The following is a 19,592-nucleotide window of genomic DNA, read 5'->3' on the forward strand; positions in this document are numbered from 1 at the left end:
CTGAACGCGCAGGGCGTAGCCTTGAAGGTTAAATAGAAGCCGGCCCTGGGACACGACGATGCCGCTTACTTTAACCTTTTTCCTGAACTCTCTGTCCTTCCATGGTCCTCTAAATACTGGCGTGTTTACGCCATGTGTGTCCGTACACGTGCCGGAGGCTTCTCTGTTTTTAACTCGAGCTTCAGTAGACAACCTTTACCTTGTGAGATCCTCTGTTCTTGAGTGTTGCGTACTGGAAAGTCATTGTATTGTTTTGTAATGTAAAATAATCTTATCTTGCATCCATGTTTGTCACTGTCATCTGGTTCTTATCCTTTCTTGACTAACTTTCTAAACAAAGATGAACTAACCCTCAACTGACTGCTATCTTTTTCTTTCTCTGCATGGGCATTTCAAGCATTGATGAACTTCCAATGACTGGAGTTGTTCATTTTTCTAGGCAAAACAAACCAAAAACACACAAGGTTATCTCAGAGCAAACACGACTTTTGACCTACATGTCAAAAAAAAAAAGAAGCAGAGTCAGTCAGCGAGTCTTCTCAGACGTGGCTGTTTTTTGTCTTCTGTCTAATCAACATCAGCAGATAATGCGTCTCTTGTTCGGTTTGAACAGCAGATCACAGCTGAAACGAGTCAGTTATTTGACAACAAAAAATGAAATCATTAAAGTCAATTTCAAATAAAATGTGAAACATTTGCTTGTTTTGTTTCATATAATTTGGGATTAAAATTTTGATTGATTGGCAGACAAAAACGAGAACGGGCACTCGCAATTAGATTTAGATATTTTTTGCTCCTCCATAGTTGTGTGGCAGGTGTTAAAAAATGTACTAATGTGTTATATAGAGGGGGCGGGGCCCTCCCTACGCGTCGACCTGTCTGTCGGAGACAGACGTTGTGTCATTGGAGCTTCCGTAATGGTCTCGCCAGAAGCGATTCCCATAGTGAAACACCGAGCGAAGTTAGAAAAAGAACTACGTCTTCCTTGCGTCGTCCACGTGCGTCCGTCACTAATAGTACTACTTGTATTTCCCTCCAGTAGACACACTCAGCAGCACCTGTACTAGGAACTGAGAGTAAGAAGAAACAGAGGAGGCTGTGTGTGTGTGAATTTGGCTATTCCAGCTATGAAAGCGCAGGGGGCGTAGACCTTGAAGGTTAAATAGAAGCCGGCCTTGGGACACGGCGATGCCGCTTACTTTAACCTTTTTCCTGAAGCTCTCTGTCCTTCCATGGTCCTCTAAATACTGGCTGTGATTTACAGCATGTGTGTCCGTACACGTTCCGGAGGCTTCTCTGCTTTTAACTCGAGCTTCAGTAGACAACCTTTACCTTGCATACTGGAAAGTCATTGTTTTGTAATGTAAAATAATCTTATCTTGCATCCATGTTTGTTACTGTCATCTGGTTCTTATCCTTTCTTGACTAACTTTCTAAACAAAGATGAACTGACTGCTATCTTTTTCTTTCTCTGCATGGGCATTTCAAGCATTGATGAACTTCCAATGACTGGAGTTGTTCATGTTTCTGAGGCAAAACAAACCAAAAACACACAAGGTTATCTCTCAGAGCAAACACGACTTTTGACCTACATGTCCAAAAAAAAAGAAAGAAGCAGAATCATTCAGCGAGTCTTCTCGGACGTGGCTGTTTTTTGTCTTCTCCTCTGTCTAATCAAACATCAGCAGATAATCTCTTGTTCGGTTTGATCACGGCTGAAGCGAGTCAGTTATTTGATCAACAGAAAATTAAATCATTAAAGTCAATTATCAAATAAAAATGTGAAACATTTGCTTGTTTTGTTTCATATAATTTAGGATATAAATTATTGATTGATTGGCAGACAAAACGAGAACGGGCACTCGCAATTAGATTTAGATATTTTTTGCTCCTCATAATTGTTGGCAGGTTGTTAAATGTACTAATGTGTAAAATGCTTTAGATAAGATTACCTCCCTTTGTGTAACTCTGTCTAATCAGCTGCCACTGGGTACATTATACCTTGTAAATCGTAGTGATAAAACGTTCCTCGACTGTTGGCTCAGACACTAAAGGCTCAGTAACTCAGAGTCCATCTTTCTGTTGTTGTAGTAGTAGCAGCAGGCCAGAGTTTAGCCCTGCAGGCTGGCAGCTCTGGTTTTATGTGAGGAGGCAGAGCTGGACCGACACTCCAGAGCACCCCATTGTTCCTGCCCACTGGCCATGCAGACATCGAGCTCTCTCTGCCCTCCTCTGTCCCAGCTGCATGGCTTGCACTTGTTTAAACCACCAATAATTTGAAGTAGTCCGAGCCAACGCCTCAGGTTAGATCCGCTTTAGAATGAGAAGAATGTAATCAATCAGTGTAAGCAAACGCTCAGAGGAAGGGCTCAGCAATCAAAACAATATTTAATGCAAATTGTAATAACCTTTCCCACGGTGCCAGTAATGCTCATAGGGAGTATGGTTTGTGTTAATCATAATCCACTCGGTCTGCAGTGTGTACAGCGTAGTTAGACCAGTTTGTTCATCAATTAGTGAGGATGTAACGACTGACTGACTCAAAGACTCAAGCTCTGTCTTCATCAGGTGTCTTGTTTATTAATTTGATGATTCACACTTTTTTTTTTGTTGCATCCTTGAAGTTTTGAACCTTGAGCATGACCTGAACTGTTGAAAAACTCGCAGTGAGTCTCACTTGTGGCAGTGAGCTTCTGCTGCTCGCATAATGTATTTCTGGGAAAAGGTACGCCTGCAGTGAGAGTTGAATGCAGGCCAGAGGCCCCCGAGGCTCTGCCAGTGGTTACAGTGAAAATACCACGGTTACTGTTTGAGAATAGTATTCTGGAGGTGGAGATTGTTAGGACTTAAGGGTGGAGATTGACGTAGTGTTATTATCATTGCGTGTGTTTGCCTGTGTGAATAGAGGGTAAGGCATGGAGGAAAGCTGATTGATTTGACTATTTGACAACAGAGTGTTGACTTTGAACTTCTTTCTCTGCTTAGTCAGTAAACGTACTTCTGAGTAATCGCCAGCGCGAGCGGTTTAACAGGTTTTTAACTGTAGGTTGTGAGTCTAAAGTGATTTAGTAATAATAATAATAATAAATAATACATTTTATTTCATAGGCGCCTTCCTGTCACCCAAGGACACCGTATAATAAATGGGAGTAGACGGCAAATAACAGAAACAAACAAAAAGAACCATAAAAGTAACAAGAATACAACATTTAAAAACAGGTTCATACATCAATATATATCTTCTCAAGTTGTTTTAATGCATTTCCGATAGCTGGATATTGTTTATACTCTTGGGTTTTTGACAGGTCCTGACACTTCCTTTGCTTTTTCCTGCCCTCGCAGAGAAAGGCACTGCTTTCTACCCCTGAAATCGCTCTTCACTGTCTTCACTTCCCCTCCCCCTCTCTCTCTCTCTCTCTTTCTGACTCTGCTGTTTCTCATGTTTACCTTTTGCAGCTACCGTGCTTCGTCCCCTGCGCTGCTCTCTCTCTCTTTTTGTGTTTTGTCAATGTTTAAGTCTCGTATGCAGCACGCACGTGTTTGCGTGGTTCCTTTTTTTAAACTGCGTGGGGGGGCGGGCGACGTACAGGGCGACGCTTATCCATAGCTGCCACACAGGGCTCCTAAAGAACATTGTGTTCTTAAAGCACATGAGGACATGTTTGGCTTACACTGGCATACGAGGACGTACACATATCTTTAAGTCGACTTTCCTCAAGCTGCCTGCTGAATGTAAAATCAAATCTTTACATTTGTAACGGACAGAAGTCTTAAATATGTTTTTTCAAACCGAAACATCACAGCATTCGTGTCCTTTTTCTTTAGCATGATTAGATTTAGATCAGAGCACGTATGTGAATGTTTAACAGCGCATTAGTACGCCGTGTACCGAGGTGAATGTTTCATGAGTTTTTGTTCTCCCGCTGTGCCTGCTGATGCATACAGTCAGACTAAGAATGCATGCGTATTGTTGCATCCACACCCACCAGGGCAAAATGGCTTTTCCTATCAAATTACATTATATCACATGACTGCGTCCCTCAGTCCTATTGTCCCGGGTCAGTGTTTCTGATGTCGCGTACCCAGAGCCCCTTTTTGATCCCCCTCCCCGTCTGACTGCGATGCTGCTTCACTGTTGCCTCCATAATGTGTCTTTTGTCTGGTTCAATGTTAGAGGAGAGAGGTGTGTTTGAGTTTTATTGCTGGTAAATACAATAAAGTCATTTAGGTACAGTTTAAAATTTAATATTTGATGTTAATTCACTCTGATGTTTTTTTCCCCCCTGCAACAGGCTACAAACACCCACTCTAGTGTTTTGATTTATTCCCTTTTTAAATTAAAATATCAGCTGAATTTGATCAAATTGTTGTTTATTCTGCTGCCAAACCTGACACACTGGCATACCAGCGCTTATAGAGGGAACACAGAGCTACGTCTTCGCTCTGAGAACGGATCCAACACAACACTTCTTTGTCTTGCTCTCGTTAAGATTCACAAAACAGTTGATTTATGTTGCGTGTGCTCGGAGCCTCCTCCTTGTTTTCATTGGCTCCCGGACAGTATAGATAACGCCGTATGGAGCTGACTTTGTCCTACTGTTGCGGTTTAGGTAACATTATCTGAATTGTTGTATCCGATTTGTGGGGACAACACACAGACCTCTAACTGTTAAGTTTTGGCTCTGGATGAAAATGTCCTCTTTGTCAGTGGGCTGCAGGCGGGTGAGGTGAACGTAACCCAACAGGAGCCGGCAGTCTTTCTTCCACCACCAGGTGACTTGGCCTACTTGGTGTGGCGCAGGCAAGCTTCCAAATAAAGGTGTGTCTGTTCATTCACACGGAGAAAGGCTCCTGTGTACATTTTCAAGGATGTGAGTGCGTCACGAAGGTGGTGTAGTCAGAGAAGGATCCTTTATAGATCAGGAAGACAAACACGCTTTACAAATAGCCGAAACTTGTTTGAGGCTTTTGAGTATATTAGATGAACTCAGGTGTTTTATCAAAAAATAAACAGGATGAAGTGATTGGTGCCAGGAACTACTGGGCCTGTGCCAGCTGCTAATTAAACTCCCGTTGCACACAAGTATGACATCAGATCAAAATCAAAGTTTCTATAATATCCTTAGATGCAGGTGTCGGGTTGAACATTTCCAGCAGCAGAGTAGCACATCAGATGTGAGGGGTTTATCTCTGGCTAACAATCCTTTTCTGTTTTCTGCAGTAAAGCAGATAATGCCAATTGTATCCTGGGCAACGAAGAAGGATGAGTCAAAAGAAGATTGAATCATCACAGATCATATTTCCCTTCTGGGTGCTGTGCATTCATATATTTGTCCTACCACTTTCCACCAACCGGGAGCTCGTAACAGTTCAGCAGAGCGCTCTCTAAATTCTAGAGAAGAGAGAGATTAAAAAAAGTTAAGATGCTTTTACTCCCAAACTTAAAAGTTAGACAAGAAATCATCCTCTGAGATGCTTCAACTCGGATCCATGCCAGGAACGATTCTTTGCAGTACATAAACTATACGTGGTATACCTCTGTTCTTCCTGTACAGCAAGTCAGCACGCAACAACAAAGCACTAAGAGAAATGAGCCCGCCTCTTCAACGCCGCTCTATATTCATAGTGCCTACGAAGCCTTGAGGCTCATTTATCTGCAACAGCAAGGTAGAAAACGTGACATTTCCCTTGACCCCACTGAAATGTCTCAAAACAAGTTTCTCTGCTGCTTCTCTCGTGCCTCTCCGATTATTGATCGGTGAGCACTGTGAGTGAAGAGCATTACCGTGCCAAAGTGTAGTAAAGTTGGGTTATTACACCGTTCGTTACCGATCTGTTCTGACCGGCCCCAAAATAATTTGTTTGATTGACAGAGCCGGGGTTTGCAGTGGTCAGCAGAACATCTGGCACTGACTGTTCATTTCTGTATCTGTGTTTTAAATCTGATAGTTCAAGTTCAAGTGTTTGTGAGTTAGATAGCTGTTCACCAGTCCAGCCCACTACGTCCTGGCTGCCCCAGCGTGCACCAGTGCGGAGGATTATGGAGGATGAGCTGGCTTTAGAACAAACTGCTGCTGCTCCACATTAGTCCATGCATCGATGTGGAGAGAAATTAGAACGAACATACACGAACACACTCTCTTTCAATCCTCCCACCACCACCACCTCTTTTCCTCCAGATAGTGACGACATGTTTTTGTCTGTCTGGCAGATGCGCTGGCCTACTTTTACTGGTGAGCCCTGGCACATCTCCTATTTTTTTCCTGTTGAGCTCCGTTAGAAAACACCTGAATTTATTTGGGTTTATTTTGTGTGTGTGTGCGTGTGTGTTTGCCCTCTCCAAGCACGTGAATCAGATCAGTAGCTCGCTGCTTCATCATGCTGTTTTCCATCGCTTTATTACATCAGGAATAATCTGAACTTCAGTGGAAAAACATCACAAGACTCTCCTCTGCTTTAACACTGACAGACAGAGACCAGACAGACACACTGTTCATGTTCCTGTTAGATTATAATCAAAACTATAATTATAGATCTCCAGAGACCAATTTGTCTAATTTACTGTTGTTTGACTCCTCCCATGTCTTTTGCTCTTTATGTTTTGCCTTCACAGTTGAGCTAATTTAAGGCGGTTAAAGCGGGTAAAGACATCACATGCGGTCAGTTAGTTAAAAGCTGCGAGTGTGTGTGTGTGTGTGAAAGAGCATTTGTATAATAAGCACGCAACAAGATGATCAGAGATTTAGGCCAGGAGAGCAGAAGTGTGTCGCAGTGTCATGCTACGAGAGGAAGCTCTCTTTGGCGTCAATCAAAACAGATCAGAGTCAGCAGGAAGAATGTCAGTGGATTAAAGTCTGTGGGATGCAAGTTCACACATGTTGTCATGCTAGAGGCCTCTGAATACTTTTAGTCACCGGGCAAACATCCTGACTAAGCAAGAGGAGATCAGAGCGGAGAGTTTGCATGTGGCACAGCTGCTGATAAATATTTGACCCGCTGCTAGCAGATGAATCTATCCTCGGCCTGTTGTCTCTGCGGCTTTTGTGTAAACGCAGTCAGTTGGTACGGTACAGTACAGCTGATTTATACCAGGTCTCCTGGTTCTGAATGGTCCTAAAGCCAACAGGAAATATCCGGGGGATTTGGCAGAGTCGGAACCAGCAGAGACAGCGAAGCCGGACAGTAGACGGCGTGTCTGCGAGCCTCTGGGGAAAAAGCTGTGCGCCTTCTTTTAAATTGTATTATCGCTCATTTAAAGGCGATAAGGTGGCAGAAAAGTTTCCAAAAGTTCTGGCTCAGGTTGTAGCCGTGCACACCGACTCCATAAGAGGAGCTGTTTTGTGCACTGTCATGTCTCTGACTAACTCTAACTGTTGGCATGCTGATAATTTTCTCATCAGCGCTTATTTGAATATTATAAAAAAACGACGTTTGGAGCCAGAGAGGGACATAAAAAGACAGGAAAGACTTCTTTAAAAAAGCTCCAGGTGCTTCTGAAGTGGGACAGGAAACGGGAATACAGGGAGAAAATATTTACAGGCTGCTGAATCATTAGTCTTACCTCAGGCTTTTTGTTCATTACCTTGTTGTGGTGTGTGATGTTCAGTGCATGGTTGGACATTTCAGTCTTTCAGCATGTTTCTGCATGTCTCTCCATTTGTGGGTCAGAAGTTTCTCCTCCCACTGTTGCGTAATCATTTGAATTAAGAAGTAGGTCACAGCACACCCCCAAAGCAGGTCTTCACTTTTTTTTTTTCATCCGTAGAAGGAATGTCAACACTCAGGTCTTTCTTTTCACTCACGCAGATGACACTGAGCTCCCTGTGCTGTTTTACAGTGCGGCACTGTTTACAGTACAGGGCGCTCGGGGCACGTGGTCTTGAATTTCTCCACGTTTTTTAATCGTTTTATTTGAATTTTAATTGCTTGAATAGAGCGCTGTTACTTGCCAGGTTCTAGTCAAACATTAGTTGAGGAAGTCGGTCAGATTTGCATTCGTAATCATGGAAGTTTGTACAGGATTGTTTACCGTGTGACGTGTGGTAATCTGTTTGTCACTCTTAGACAAGTTCTCACTTATCTGGACGATCGAACGCCTTTATAAAAGTTTGGTAACGGGTTGAAAGCTGCCACTGTGTTAGATTTTTTTCCTACACATTTAGCGCAGTCAATTTATGATCCGAAAATTAGAAAAAATAATCCCATAAGTCAGATTCATCTGTAAATTTTAACTGTATAAAAGTAACATAAAGAACAATTAAACTGAGGGTGAACACGAGCGATGGGATTGGAAAAAAGGAAATTATTTAAGAAGCTCTGGATTAGTTTAATTTTATACATGATATCAAGTTTTAATTTTTTTTAGTATCTGTATATCATGACAGCCCTAAACAGGCCATTAATTAAATAATTATATTATTACGTTTTCTATTATAACAACAACTGTATCAGACCTGTGAGATCAGTTTGTTGCTCCACTAAGGAATCTGATTTTTCAGTATTAATTGCTGAGCTATCGTCCGTGTTCGTGTTACCTTTTTCTTTTTGTAGCATCATTCTGACTCACATCATAGACTGTCTTAATTCAGGTGTGTTGGGGGCAAAGAGTACACTTGACGTGACTGAACACATAATTTTAGGACTTTATCTCTTGTTTAGTCTGCGCCGATAGTGAGTGACTAAATGAAAAAGTCGATTCTCAGCCTTGAAAGTATTTCCATAACATTTGAAGAAATATCGAAGAAGCAGAAGACAAATAAATCTCAATAACTACATTAATTAACAACAATTAAAATAATAAAAGTGAAAATGAAACAAATAAAAATGCAGTGGTCTGATCCGATCGGATAAAACATTTGGGACATATTTCGGATGAAAGCAACTCCATGTGTTCACAAAGTATAATAATTTACCCAGAGTTCCCCTCATTAGCCAGTATTTTGCTCAGTATCTTTTCATAGACATTAATCATCATTTTTCTTTTACAGGGCTTGCATGTTGTCCTCGTAATCTGCTGGCACTTCGTTTTTACGGCAGTGCGTTACATAATTTTGTTCACCCTGTCATCTCCAGTTGTTTTACTATGGGAGGATGGACGACGGCACTCAAGACATTTGAAACGTAACACAAAATACTTTAAAGCTATGGAAAGCCAAGTTTAGCTGGGAGTCTATATTAGCCCCGTGGTTCATATTTACCCCTTCGTATCTGTACACTGCGAGCAGCTCTTAGGTTTCCCTCCCCGGCTTTGTGGCCGCACCTAACCCTTTAGACGAAAGCATATATTCTGAGGTGTTAATGCGTAGAGGAACAGGCGCATATTTCATCACCAGCAAAACACTTCATGCCACGTCTTAGTGTCAGAGTCAGCTGCCCCGTCGAAGCAGCATGGATTTCCTCCTAGACGTGACATCTTGCACCTACGTTCGACATTCAGGCAGCGATAAATCCATCGCAGTAAAGCCGGAGATATTAATTTCTCTTCTGACTCTGCTGCGACACACCCAGAGGACAACCTGTGCTTTCAGTAATGGGTCAAAACGCTCGTCTGTAAACTGATAAATTCAGTAAATTTATGCAGCGTTTTGAGTAGAAGTAGCTTCAATATTTGGGTTAACAACTCGTCATACGGTGTTGACGTTTGCTCGTAAATCTGACTGGGGTACACGGCGCAGCTTTCACAAAATAAGTCTCAGCTGGATGTTCTTTGATCTCGTCTTTCAGTCACCTCACATGTCAATGAACGTCTGAGTGACGTGACCCTGACTTGCACAGATGGTTGATTCTGTGTCATTGTGAGTATGTGTGCTCACTCCTCTTCTACCCCTTCTCCTGACTGCCGGGATGACAGGGCGCTAACATGACTGTCCATGTGTCCCGCTCCGTCCTGACATTGATAGTTGACCGCTCAAGGGGAGCTGCTCCTGTTTCAGCCTCAGGCGGCGTTCCGATCTGAGCTTTGTCAGCGATGCACGTCGAGCTCAGATATAGTTTTTTAGGGGGAAAACCCTTTTAGCATCATAGCAGAGGGAACATGTTTCGACACACCTCAGTTCAGCGTCTCTTCATTCTTCACTTCGTTTCAACTCCACTGATAAGCAAGCCAGCTTAGAGCCAGCTCCCCCTCTCTCTGTGTCCCTATCTTTGTTCTCTTTTCTTATCACTCTCTGGCCTTACCTGGACATGTATCTGTCTGTCATCGGGTCTGAACATACTGTTCTGGATCGAAAAGGTTGCTCATGTTTTTACAGTAACCCCGTTGTCTCGCTGAGATAATATAGGTTTGTACTCTGGGCGTAGTCGACAGTGCTGCGTATTATGTAGCCTTGAAAGTAGGTGGAAATATCTGATCGGACAGGAAAGCAAGCAAAAAAAATAAATAGAAAATATGAAGCTGTAGAAGTTGCACACATGTGAGCTGTGTTGAAATGAGATTGACTTGGAGACACCTGCAGCAGTATCCTGAGCCCCCGCTAAGCCTCATGTGCAGAAAAAGAAGCAGGAGGAGGAGGGCGTAGAGAACGTTCATTCAAAGAATGCACTTTCCCTGAAGCAGCTTGCAAAAATACACAAATGACAAGAAGGGAATTTTGTTTACACCGATTATTTACACACTTTTCTACACTTTCTGCCTTTGAACATATCGTGCTGTTGAATCTCCAATCTTCACCACGATGTCGACGCAGGCTTTCAGATTAAGTTTGCCTTGTGATGATCATTTGTCTTCCCTGTTTTGTGTTTCAGGTACCCCAGTCAATATGTGTATTGTTCAGAGCAAAGCTTGCCTGGCCCAGGTCAGTCTGCCGGGGACAAAAACCCTGACGGCCAGAAGCAGGAGCAGGAGCAGGACTCCACGCAACACAAGGTGCGTTCAAGTTCGCTGCTTTTACATGTTTCGAAATCAGTCGGTCACATCAAGCGACTCTTTCATCTGTGTTTGAATCATAGTCAGTCAATCAAAGATGAAAGCGACACCAACTTCTTAATGTCAAACAATTATCATCACACCCCTAGAAACTATTTTCTGCATACACACATCTACAACGAAAAATGATTAATTATCCTGTGTGTCTGCAGATTTGGCAGACACACATGATAATTAATCATTTAATCATTCATCACAATTACACAGGAAGAAGCTGCACTTCACACTTTGAACAGATAAACCCGCTCCTGGAACCAGGTGTAGAAGATGTAGCTCACTGGCTACTTTGAACCACCACTAATCTAAAACTATAAGCTTTTGGGACAGGTGCATTGTCGGCCATAGCGCAGGTTAAGACCGGGGCCAAGCCGTGCTGACCCCTGGCATAGGAGGAGTGGTACCAACTAGAACCAAACACTTGCAGAGAGTTTTCCAGGGTGAGAGATGGATGTGAGGACACTCATAGCCCCCCAACGAAGGGCCTCTTTTGATAATGGCTTCCCGATGCGCTGTGGTTTTGGTGGTTTCCGTACAAAGAAAGTTGCCGGGAAGAGGGAGCCGGATAAGTGACAGAAAATTGATGGATGGGATTCGGTGTGGTTAACGTTTGCTGCCTCATGTTGTTGGCGGGGCCGCGGGATGGATTGCAGTATTATTAGACTCACTGTTCAAGATGACGTGCGTTTATGCTGACTTCGCAGAACACTAAGAGGATCGCGGTGGGAGTGGGTCGTGCACTTTAGTGACCCACTAACCCCTGGTGAGAAGTAGAAGAGATGAAGAGGGGAGGAGTAGCTATAAATAATTGGTGTGAATGAACAGGGAGGTCCTGGGCTATAGAGGCAATCCTGTGGATGTTGGGAGGGTGGAGATATGAGGCATTATTAAAGAAGAAAATGAGTTGTTTCACCTTATCGCTCTAACTTTACAACTGATAATCACTCTGTACATGTGGAACGGTGAAAACATCGAAGATTAGAGCCACTTCTAGGTAAAACGTTAAGAAAAAGTTAATAAGCAGCCCAGTTACACGCTGTCGCACACAGGTTTCTCTGTATGTTCAGGTCACAGAGGCGCTTGTGATATAGGGTAGGACCAGCCCTCTCGGGTTAGAGTTCAGAGTAGACAAAGCTTTCACAATTCTCAGTCTTGGCGTCTCGAATACTGCTGGAGACTAATCCGTCTTAAGTCTGTCAACAACAGTTTGCCCGAGGTGGACTAATGCTGGCTCAGAGCGAGGTCTGGGTTAAATATTTGATAGTCTCAGCTCTTGTGAATGGCCCCTCCAAAGTTGAGTGTTTTGTGGTCCTGTGCACATGAGTTTTACAATGAATGACAATTTGGGGAAGCGAGTGTGTTTTGGTATGCATGTGTGAGCAGCGGATGAAGGAGAATCATTGTTTGGGGGTCCAGCGACAAACAGGCGTGCCAGGGCAGTTCAACAGGCCTGGCAGTCTGTCATCAACCTTTTATAACACGGTCTTTGTCCGTCCACAAAAGGCTTTTTTCACAACCTCAAATGCAAATACCATTTTCCATATAATTAATAATTCATTTTTGAAAATAAACATCCATCAATTCTGTATTTCAGAAATTCTTAATTGTCGTTTTGCGACAGTATGTCGTACCGTTTGGTCTTGTTCACGATGCGGATCGTTTCGTCTGTTTTCCCTTCAGGTGTTGGAAGAATGGGCGACACACACATCATACGATATGGGGCTAGAGACGGAGAGAGCAGCGCTAGAGCAGTTGGCAACACACAATGTACACCAAGAACAGGTAACGTCACCTACGGACTATTAAAAGACCTGAGATGTAGCAAATTCCCGTTCCATTCTCTTCATTATATTCTCCACACTAGCAGAGGATGTTGTAAATATAATACAAAGGGGTTAAAAGGTGAAATAAGTCGGTCTCTAGTCGAGCACCATTTCCGGTTTCTAAACTTATTTTTGTCTTGAGTTGTTTCAGTTCAGATATCTCAGTATGTTTGACTGAATACAGTGATATCCGTACTGAAAACATACTTTAAGGATGGTTCCCAAAATGTTTATGAATGTTTATTTAAGAAAATATTATTAGACATGACGTCCTCCTATGATAACAGCTCCTGGCTATGTGATATAATATCTTTCTAAGACCTGGAGAAGATCAGATTCTCACTGGCAACTTCTTATCTCCTACTTTAGGACTCTCCCTTGACTAGTTGGGTAATTCCACCAAACTGAGCTGGTGAATTCATGTAAATCTGTATAACGTGACATGTCTTGCCTTGACATTAGTAGATTTTTATTGTATTTATTTATTTTTCTTCTTATTTGTACATATTTATGTGTGTATATATGTGTGTATATATGTATAGAAATAGTTTATTTTCCGATTATTGTTACAAACTGTGTGAGACAGGCGTGGTGGATTTGGTACGGGGTGTTTTTTCTTGTGATAATGAAGTCTTTGATACTTTTGTTTAGCTGTTGATGGATTATCTCTTACGTGTGAATGTTTCTGTGTCGTCTCTCTTCAGACTGTGAATCCTCAAGAAGCTGAGGTAAAGGAGACCAAACCTGACCCAGAGTCTGAAACTGTACCCGTTGCTCCTGAGCCAGAACCACACGCAGAACCACAGGCCGATTCAGACCTGCAGACCGACACCCAGGACCACGACCAGGAAGTCCCCGCGCCCTCCACTTCAGAACCAGTTCCAGCACAGGCCCAAGTGTCCACAGATGCCCCAGCTCGCGCAGAGATCTTAAGTGACGCCCCTGCTGCACACCCCAGCCTGGACTCGCATCCAGCAACATCCGCAGATGAAGCTGAAAACACACCTACCTCACAGAGTGCCGGCCAGACCCACACAGGGTAAGCTCAGATTCGCTTCCTCATTCCAGAGACTTGGTCTCTGGCGTTAGAAGTTGGCTCTAACCACAGAGAAGTTTCATTTTTGAACTGAAATTATAATCTTAGATGGATAAAAACATGTTTCTCTTACGATGGTTAAAGCCAACTTCAACCTGATGTAGGTGAAACTTCCAGTCATGCCACGTTGTCACATTTTCTTTGATATTTTTGTTTGTTAATTTTTGTTCCCTTCAGTTGTTTTGTTTTTATTTCAATTATTTCGAATCACTGACTGTTCTCAAACTATAAGAGAAGCTCGAAGGAGTCAGTCTGACATGCCGGACATTTCAAAAGTTTCAACTTCCTCGGAAATTGCTGGCCAGCTTTGTGAAGTTAACTGGAACCGCTCGTGTGTACAGTGAGATTTTGCAGGAGTTCATGGACTTTGGAGGAAAAACACCTGTGTGGATGTGGAACTTTTGAACAGTATTAGTCTGGAAATCCCCTGAACTGAACCGTTCAAGAAGAATACGTCCATCCAGAGGCAGCGTTTGTGTTCGACTGGGACATTTTAAGATTTGGACTGCCCCGACAGCGAGCGACCTTTCCATCCCCTTTCTCCCTCCATCTCTCTCTCTACTCTCTTCTTTCTCCTTTTCCTCTTTTTCTTGCTCTCCCTACGCTCTGTGTCATTTATCTCCTCCTCCTCACCTCCTTCAACACCCCCCTCTCTCCCACCCCACCCCACCCTCCTGTCTCTACCCTCCCCAGTGTATGGAGGTGTGGTAAACGCCATGTCCTTTCTTTCCCTCAGTGCAGTGCGGGTTGCCAGTGCAGGCGATGATCTCCCTGTAGACAGCTTTGTCTTTGCTGAGCACTCTGATTCACAGTGCGGGGTCATTCACCCCGAACTGGCAACTTGTGAAAACGCTCCTTTTGGCAGCCCTCTCTTCAGGTGAGTTTCTAACCCCCCGGAAGCCAATCAAAGCACAGAGACAGGTAATGAAGTCACAAACTACACCTCTCTGCTGTGCGCAACCGTCGACCGCTGGCCTTGCTGTCCACTTAACTGCTGCTCTTTTTATTTTTAATTTCCTGTTTCCATCGTTTTGCCTGCTCACAACCCAGGACTGTCAATGCTTTTCAAATGAATAGATCTTCATCATCATGTGATCAACATTGCAGAGCATTCACTTGTGTCCTCCACCCTTCTTTATCCTCCCTTCTCTTCCCTCCAATTCCTCCTCTCTCCCCACCTCATTGGCTCCCCCCGTGTCCTTGCTATAGTGTGGATGAGGCCGGCACAGAGGACCAGCGGTCAGACCAGAGTCACAGCTCTGGTCTTGAAGCAGAGGTCCAGTCTACTCCAGGTCATGCGGACCAGGAACAACAACAACAACAGCAGCAGCAGCAGCGGCAGCAGGAGGTGGAAGATGGGCTGTCTGATTCAGACCTGAAGGGAAACACTTCCCAACACCACCATGAACCGAAGGTCAGCAGCTTGTGGTTTAATATGTATTTGAGTATTCGAAGGAGAACAGAACAGAATAAGCAGCCCCAGCGCAGATCTGAGCAGAGTGTGAACCTTTTTCGGTAGGTCAGTCCTCTGTCCGCACATTTTAAATCCAACTTTAAGTACAAGTGCGGCTAGATTCCCATGAAAGGTATAAATATTCAGCGTGCACATCTGTTCTCGCAAAGGGCAGCTTTTGAATGTTTTCAGACGCAAATGCTGAGTCACGTCGCTTTCAGTTGCTTTTTTCAGGGTCGATAATGAAACACGAGTGCATCCGGGGGAATTTACTTAGTTTCAAGGGGATTGTGCGCGTTGTTGTGTGTTTCTACGTTTTATTCTGCTGTTTTTAAAGCTAAGATCTGGTGACTAATCCGTGGCTAGTAATGACTGTTGGTGTGTTTACATAAGAGGCTGTCTGAGGCGGTGGATTTTTAGGATCAGACTCCTTTGCAAGGTCCAAAAGGGTGCTTATATAATCCATCAAAAGGTTATTCACAGCTCAGTGCATCTCAATGCATCTGTGGCCAGTGGCTAGCTGACAACCATGAACTGTGGATGAGTCACAGCATGCAATTCACCAAGTGGATTACAGCCACCAGGATACAAATAATCTTGTTAGGCATATTCAGCTATAGCATTAATTTACATTGTGCTGTGCTGTTGAATATCAACATATAAGCATATTAGGAGATTAGGTGAGGTAACTGTGTGTGTGTTTGTGTTTCAGGCTGGAGATACCAGCACTGCCAGGGAGACTGACCCCTCAGTGCCCAGCAAAGAAGACATCCCCACCTTCGATGAGTGGAAGAAACAAGTCATGGAGGTGGAGAAGGAGAAAAGTGAGCGCATACATTATTAAAGCACACATTTACAGACATGTGCACTAATGGAAAGAGACGCCACATCAACAACGACAACAAAGTGCAATGTCCCATTAAGGATGTTTGGATCCAGAGGCTTGCTTCAGGGGCTTTTGGTCTCACAAAGACGGCCTGATCTCCATCTTCTTTGTCCCTCTTATTACTTCTCTTTTTCATGTATTGTCTCTACCCTCTTTTCTTTTTTGCTTCCTTCCTCATGTTCTATTCCTGTCTATCTCTCTCCCCATCTCTCTGTTCTCTCTTTCTCCCTGTGCACGCCATGTGCAGTGGTCAGCAGACCGTATGTTTATTTGCGTTACGTAACCTCTCCACTTGTTCCTCTCGGGCACTGCTTTTTTTTCTTCTTTCCAGTGTCTGTAATTGGTCTTTAATGTAACACTCCACCTCTGTCCAGGTCAGTCTCTCCATACCTCAACCAGCGGCAGCCCCCATCCAGTGAAGAAGGTTCCGAAAAACTTCAAGAATAACTACGCCTCTGTGGAGTGTGGTGCCAAGATACTCTCTGCCAACAACGAGGCCAAGGTTAAACACGCGTCACCACTCTCGCCTACGCACAAACACGTACACTCACGCAGGACAGAGGTGTTGTTGTCTTGTTGTTTCAGGAAATGAGTGAAACCTGCTTCAATAGATACGCATTTAAACTTAAGCTGGGATGTTTTGGTTCATTTGTGAATGCTAATTCACTCGCTCTTCTGTCTCCTCTTCAGAGCACTTCAGCTATTCTCATGGAGAATATGGATCTTTACATGCTAAATCCTTGCAGCAACAAAATCTGGTGAGTGCTCGCGCTCGTGTGCAGATCTGTCTGTAACAGAGTTCATCACACGAGTTTCATCTTTTTGAATAAACATCCTCTGTCTTCGTCTCTCTCCAGGTTTGTGATAGAACTCTGCGAGCCTATTCAAGTCAAGCAGCTGGACATTGCTAACTTTGAGCTCTTCTCATCAACGCCTAAAGACTTTTTAGTTTCCATCAGTGACAGGTATGCTCACTCATATTTCAAACAACTTAAAAAAATGTATTGACATGTTCTCATCGGCATGTGGTTGAAGCCTTGCACTGAGCTATGTTGGTGGCTCTGGTCCAATATTTTGCAGGATCATTCACAGTGCAGCTGATTAACAATTGTGTAAATGTGGGGGAAGGATTATTGCATGTATTAGCCTGAAAACAGGTGCTCGGTATCTGTGCGTAACCTCACCAGTTGTGCCCTAAAGCACAGCCAGTCTTCCACTTAAAAACATGCACCCACATATAAAAACTAAACGACAAGGACGGGTTAAAATCATCCTCATCCTCCTTGTGTTATCAGCTCTAACTTTGGTGCTGCCAGGCCTGTTGTTGTCTTTTGTTTTGGATTTCACCGCCCGGATTTATTTCCAGCGTCATCTCGCACCACATCTCATAAATTCCCACCCTCTGGCATTGAAGGACAGAGCTCCTGTCACATGGAGGACGGTCGCATTTACACCCAGCCTTTGAGAACATGCCAGATCTTGTTTGTACTCGCCACACACACAGAGCTATCTTACTTTTTTCTTCTTTGTTTCATCTGTAGATATCCAACCAACAAGTGGGTAAAGCTGGGTACTTTCCATGCGCGCGACGAGCGCATAGTCCAGAGCTTCCCACTGGATGAACAGCTTTATGCTAAATATGTGAAGGTACTGCTTTTTTTTTTTTTCTTTTTTTTTTCTTCCTCCTGCTGTAATAGTACACACTCGAGTACGAGAGGAGGAACAATGAATTTATTCATTCACAGTTGTGTGTTACTGTTCCGAGTTGATAAATACACACATGGGTTGAAGCTCAGGGGACCCTCTTATGACTTCATGGTAAGTTAGTAAGTTGATGTCGTCAGCCCTGCCTGTCGCCGCTCCCTTTAACTGAATAAAAAATTGTGACTCTGTGTGAATGCCTGTTAGGGTGTGTGGTCATGTCACACAGTTTTATTTGTGAGAACTTAAAGGGCAGACGCGCATTATTATCGAGTTTAATTATGTATTTGAGTTTTAGGTGTCACAACTCACGTCGGTCTGAATTGTAGTCGGGGCCAAACGCTGCTGACAGGCAGTAAATTAAATCATCAGCGTTTGTAATGTTTAATGATTTTAATTGTTGGCGTCCTGCTCAAGTCACTAACCGCCATTCTCACAAAGATTAACCTAAACTTCTGACGGTTTGAGTTGTACCACCGGTGTGTGTGACCTTTTTTAATGTGACAGCTGAGAGCAGGAGAAATAAACTTGCAAGCATGCGACAGTATTATATCAGAATCCAGTTCATCCAGGTTTGAATGTCATCTTTCTTACAAAGTTTCCCCCGCTGTTCACACCTCTACATCCAAGATTTCACCCTAATTAGTCTCATTTTGGCTTAAATGACTGTAATACATTGTTTACTGCATTTATTCAGCTTCATTCTGGCTAAAAGACTAAAACTCTGTGTCTGTTAGTGAAAACGAATTACGTGCAGGACGCCTGAGTTTCAGTTTTTGCCGAAACCCGTTCAGTTTCCATATTTCAAACTAGAAATGTTATTACCTTCAGGAGGACACGAGGCTGCATCCAGTTGAACACGTGTTGATGTTGAAGTTATGTTTCAAGTTTTTTTATGTGTGCTTTTCTGAACTGTCTCTCTCCTCACACTTCTACTGTCAGCGCTGTTCACTAAATATTCACCGTGCACACGTATGGTTATATTAAATATATTTTTTTATGTTGTGGGTGTGAAGTGTGGGAGCTTACTGTGATTCATGTGCTCTGTTATGAAATGTTTTTATTACATAAACCTTTATTTTTTTTTTGTCTAGAAGTTTCAGGATTCTCTGCTTCGGTTAACTCTCTGATCTGAGCAGCAGTTTCATGTCTTGTTTCAGTGTTTCTGTCCTGAAGTTGTCTGTCTGTCTGTCTCCTTTTTGTCTCGCCTGTGCTTCTTTTCCAGCTGCTTTTTTAGAAACCTCTTTGTAGTATTTTTCTCGTGGACTGTTAACAGAACAATGATCTCAGCGTATACCAGCAGCATGTTTGTCTTATGAGATATCCAAACTGTAAGCAAATGCCTGACTTGCTTGTAGCTTGAATCAGTCCTCACTGATTTCTTTCTCTTGTTTTATTTCTCTCCTGTCCTTCTCCTGTCTTCCTCTCGCATCAGATGTTCATCAAGTACATAAAGGTTAGCACTCTTCTCTCTCTGTCAGAGGTTGTGATGTGCGGTAAAGTGCACTCTTGTAATGTTGTCATACAGTGTAATGGGTGGGCTTTGGCGGAGCATCGTCTTTTAATGCATGTGAAAAATATTAAACAAGTAGAACATGCACAAGAACCGCTTGGCAAACCTAGTATTTATTTCATGTGTGTGTGGTGGATAATGGGTTCATGGAGTTGGTGCACATACATTACTGGGTTTGGCACTGTGGTGACGTTATGTC

At 43.2% G+C, this 19,592-nt stretch overlaps 1 protein-coding gene across 4 annotated transcripts in view; it reads left to right on the top strand.

The window, feature by feature from the left end:
- The window catches only part of suco (SUN domain containing ossification factor), a 35,111-nt gene that overhangs the window by 4,949 nt on the left and 10,570 nt on the right, over positions 1 to 19,592 (top strand). For 2 of the 4 annotated variants that reach the window (XM_019273581.2, XM_019273578.2), the window contains exons 2-12: positions 10,744 to 10,864; positions 12,602 to 12,703; positions 13,449 to 13,783; positions 14,577 to 14,717; positions 15,050 to 15,254; positions 16,006 to 16,117; positions 16,554 to 16,681; positions 16,870 to 16,937; positions 17,037 to 17,144; positions 17,721 to 17,826; positions 19,316 to 19,336. In XM_019273581.2, the coding sequence (XP_019129126.2) occupies positions 10,744 to 10,864; positions 12,602 to 12,703; positions 13,449 to 13,783; positions 14,577 to 14,717; positions 15,050 to 15,254; positions 16,006 to 16,117; positions 16,554 to 16,681; positions 16,870 to 16,937; positions 17,037 to 17,144; positions 17,721 to 17,826; positions 19,316 to 19,336 (1,447 nt within the window). The remainder of the gene's footprint in view (positions 1 to 10,743; positions 10,865 to 12,601; positions 12,704 to 13,448; positions 13,784 to 14,576; positions 14,718 to 15,049; positions 15,255 to 16,005; positions 16,118 to 16,553; positions 16,682 to 16,869; positions 16,938 to 17,036; positions 17,145 to 17,720; positions 17,827 to 19,315; positions 19,337 to 19,592) is intronic. The other 2 variants (XM_019273579.2, XM_019273580.2) reach the window with 2 other exon arrangements.

This window comes from Larimichthys crocea, chromosome XVII (assembly GCF_000972845.2).
Source record: "Larimichthys crocea isolate SSNF chromosome XVII, L_crocea_2.0, whole genome shotgun sequence".
Taxonomy (NCBI): Eukaryota; Metazoa; Chordata; class Actinopteri; family Sciaenidae; genus Larimichthys; species Larimichthys crocea.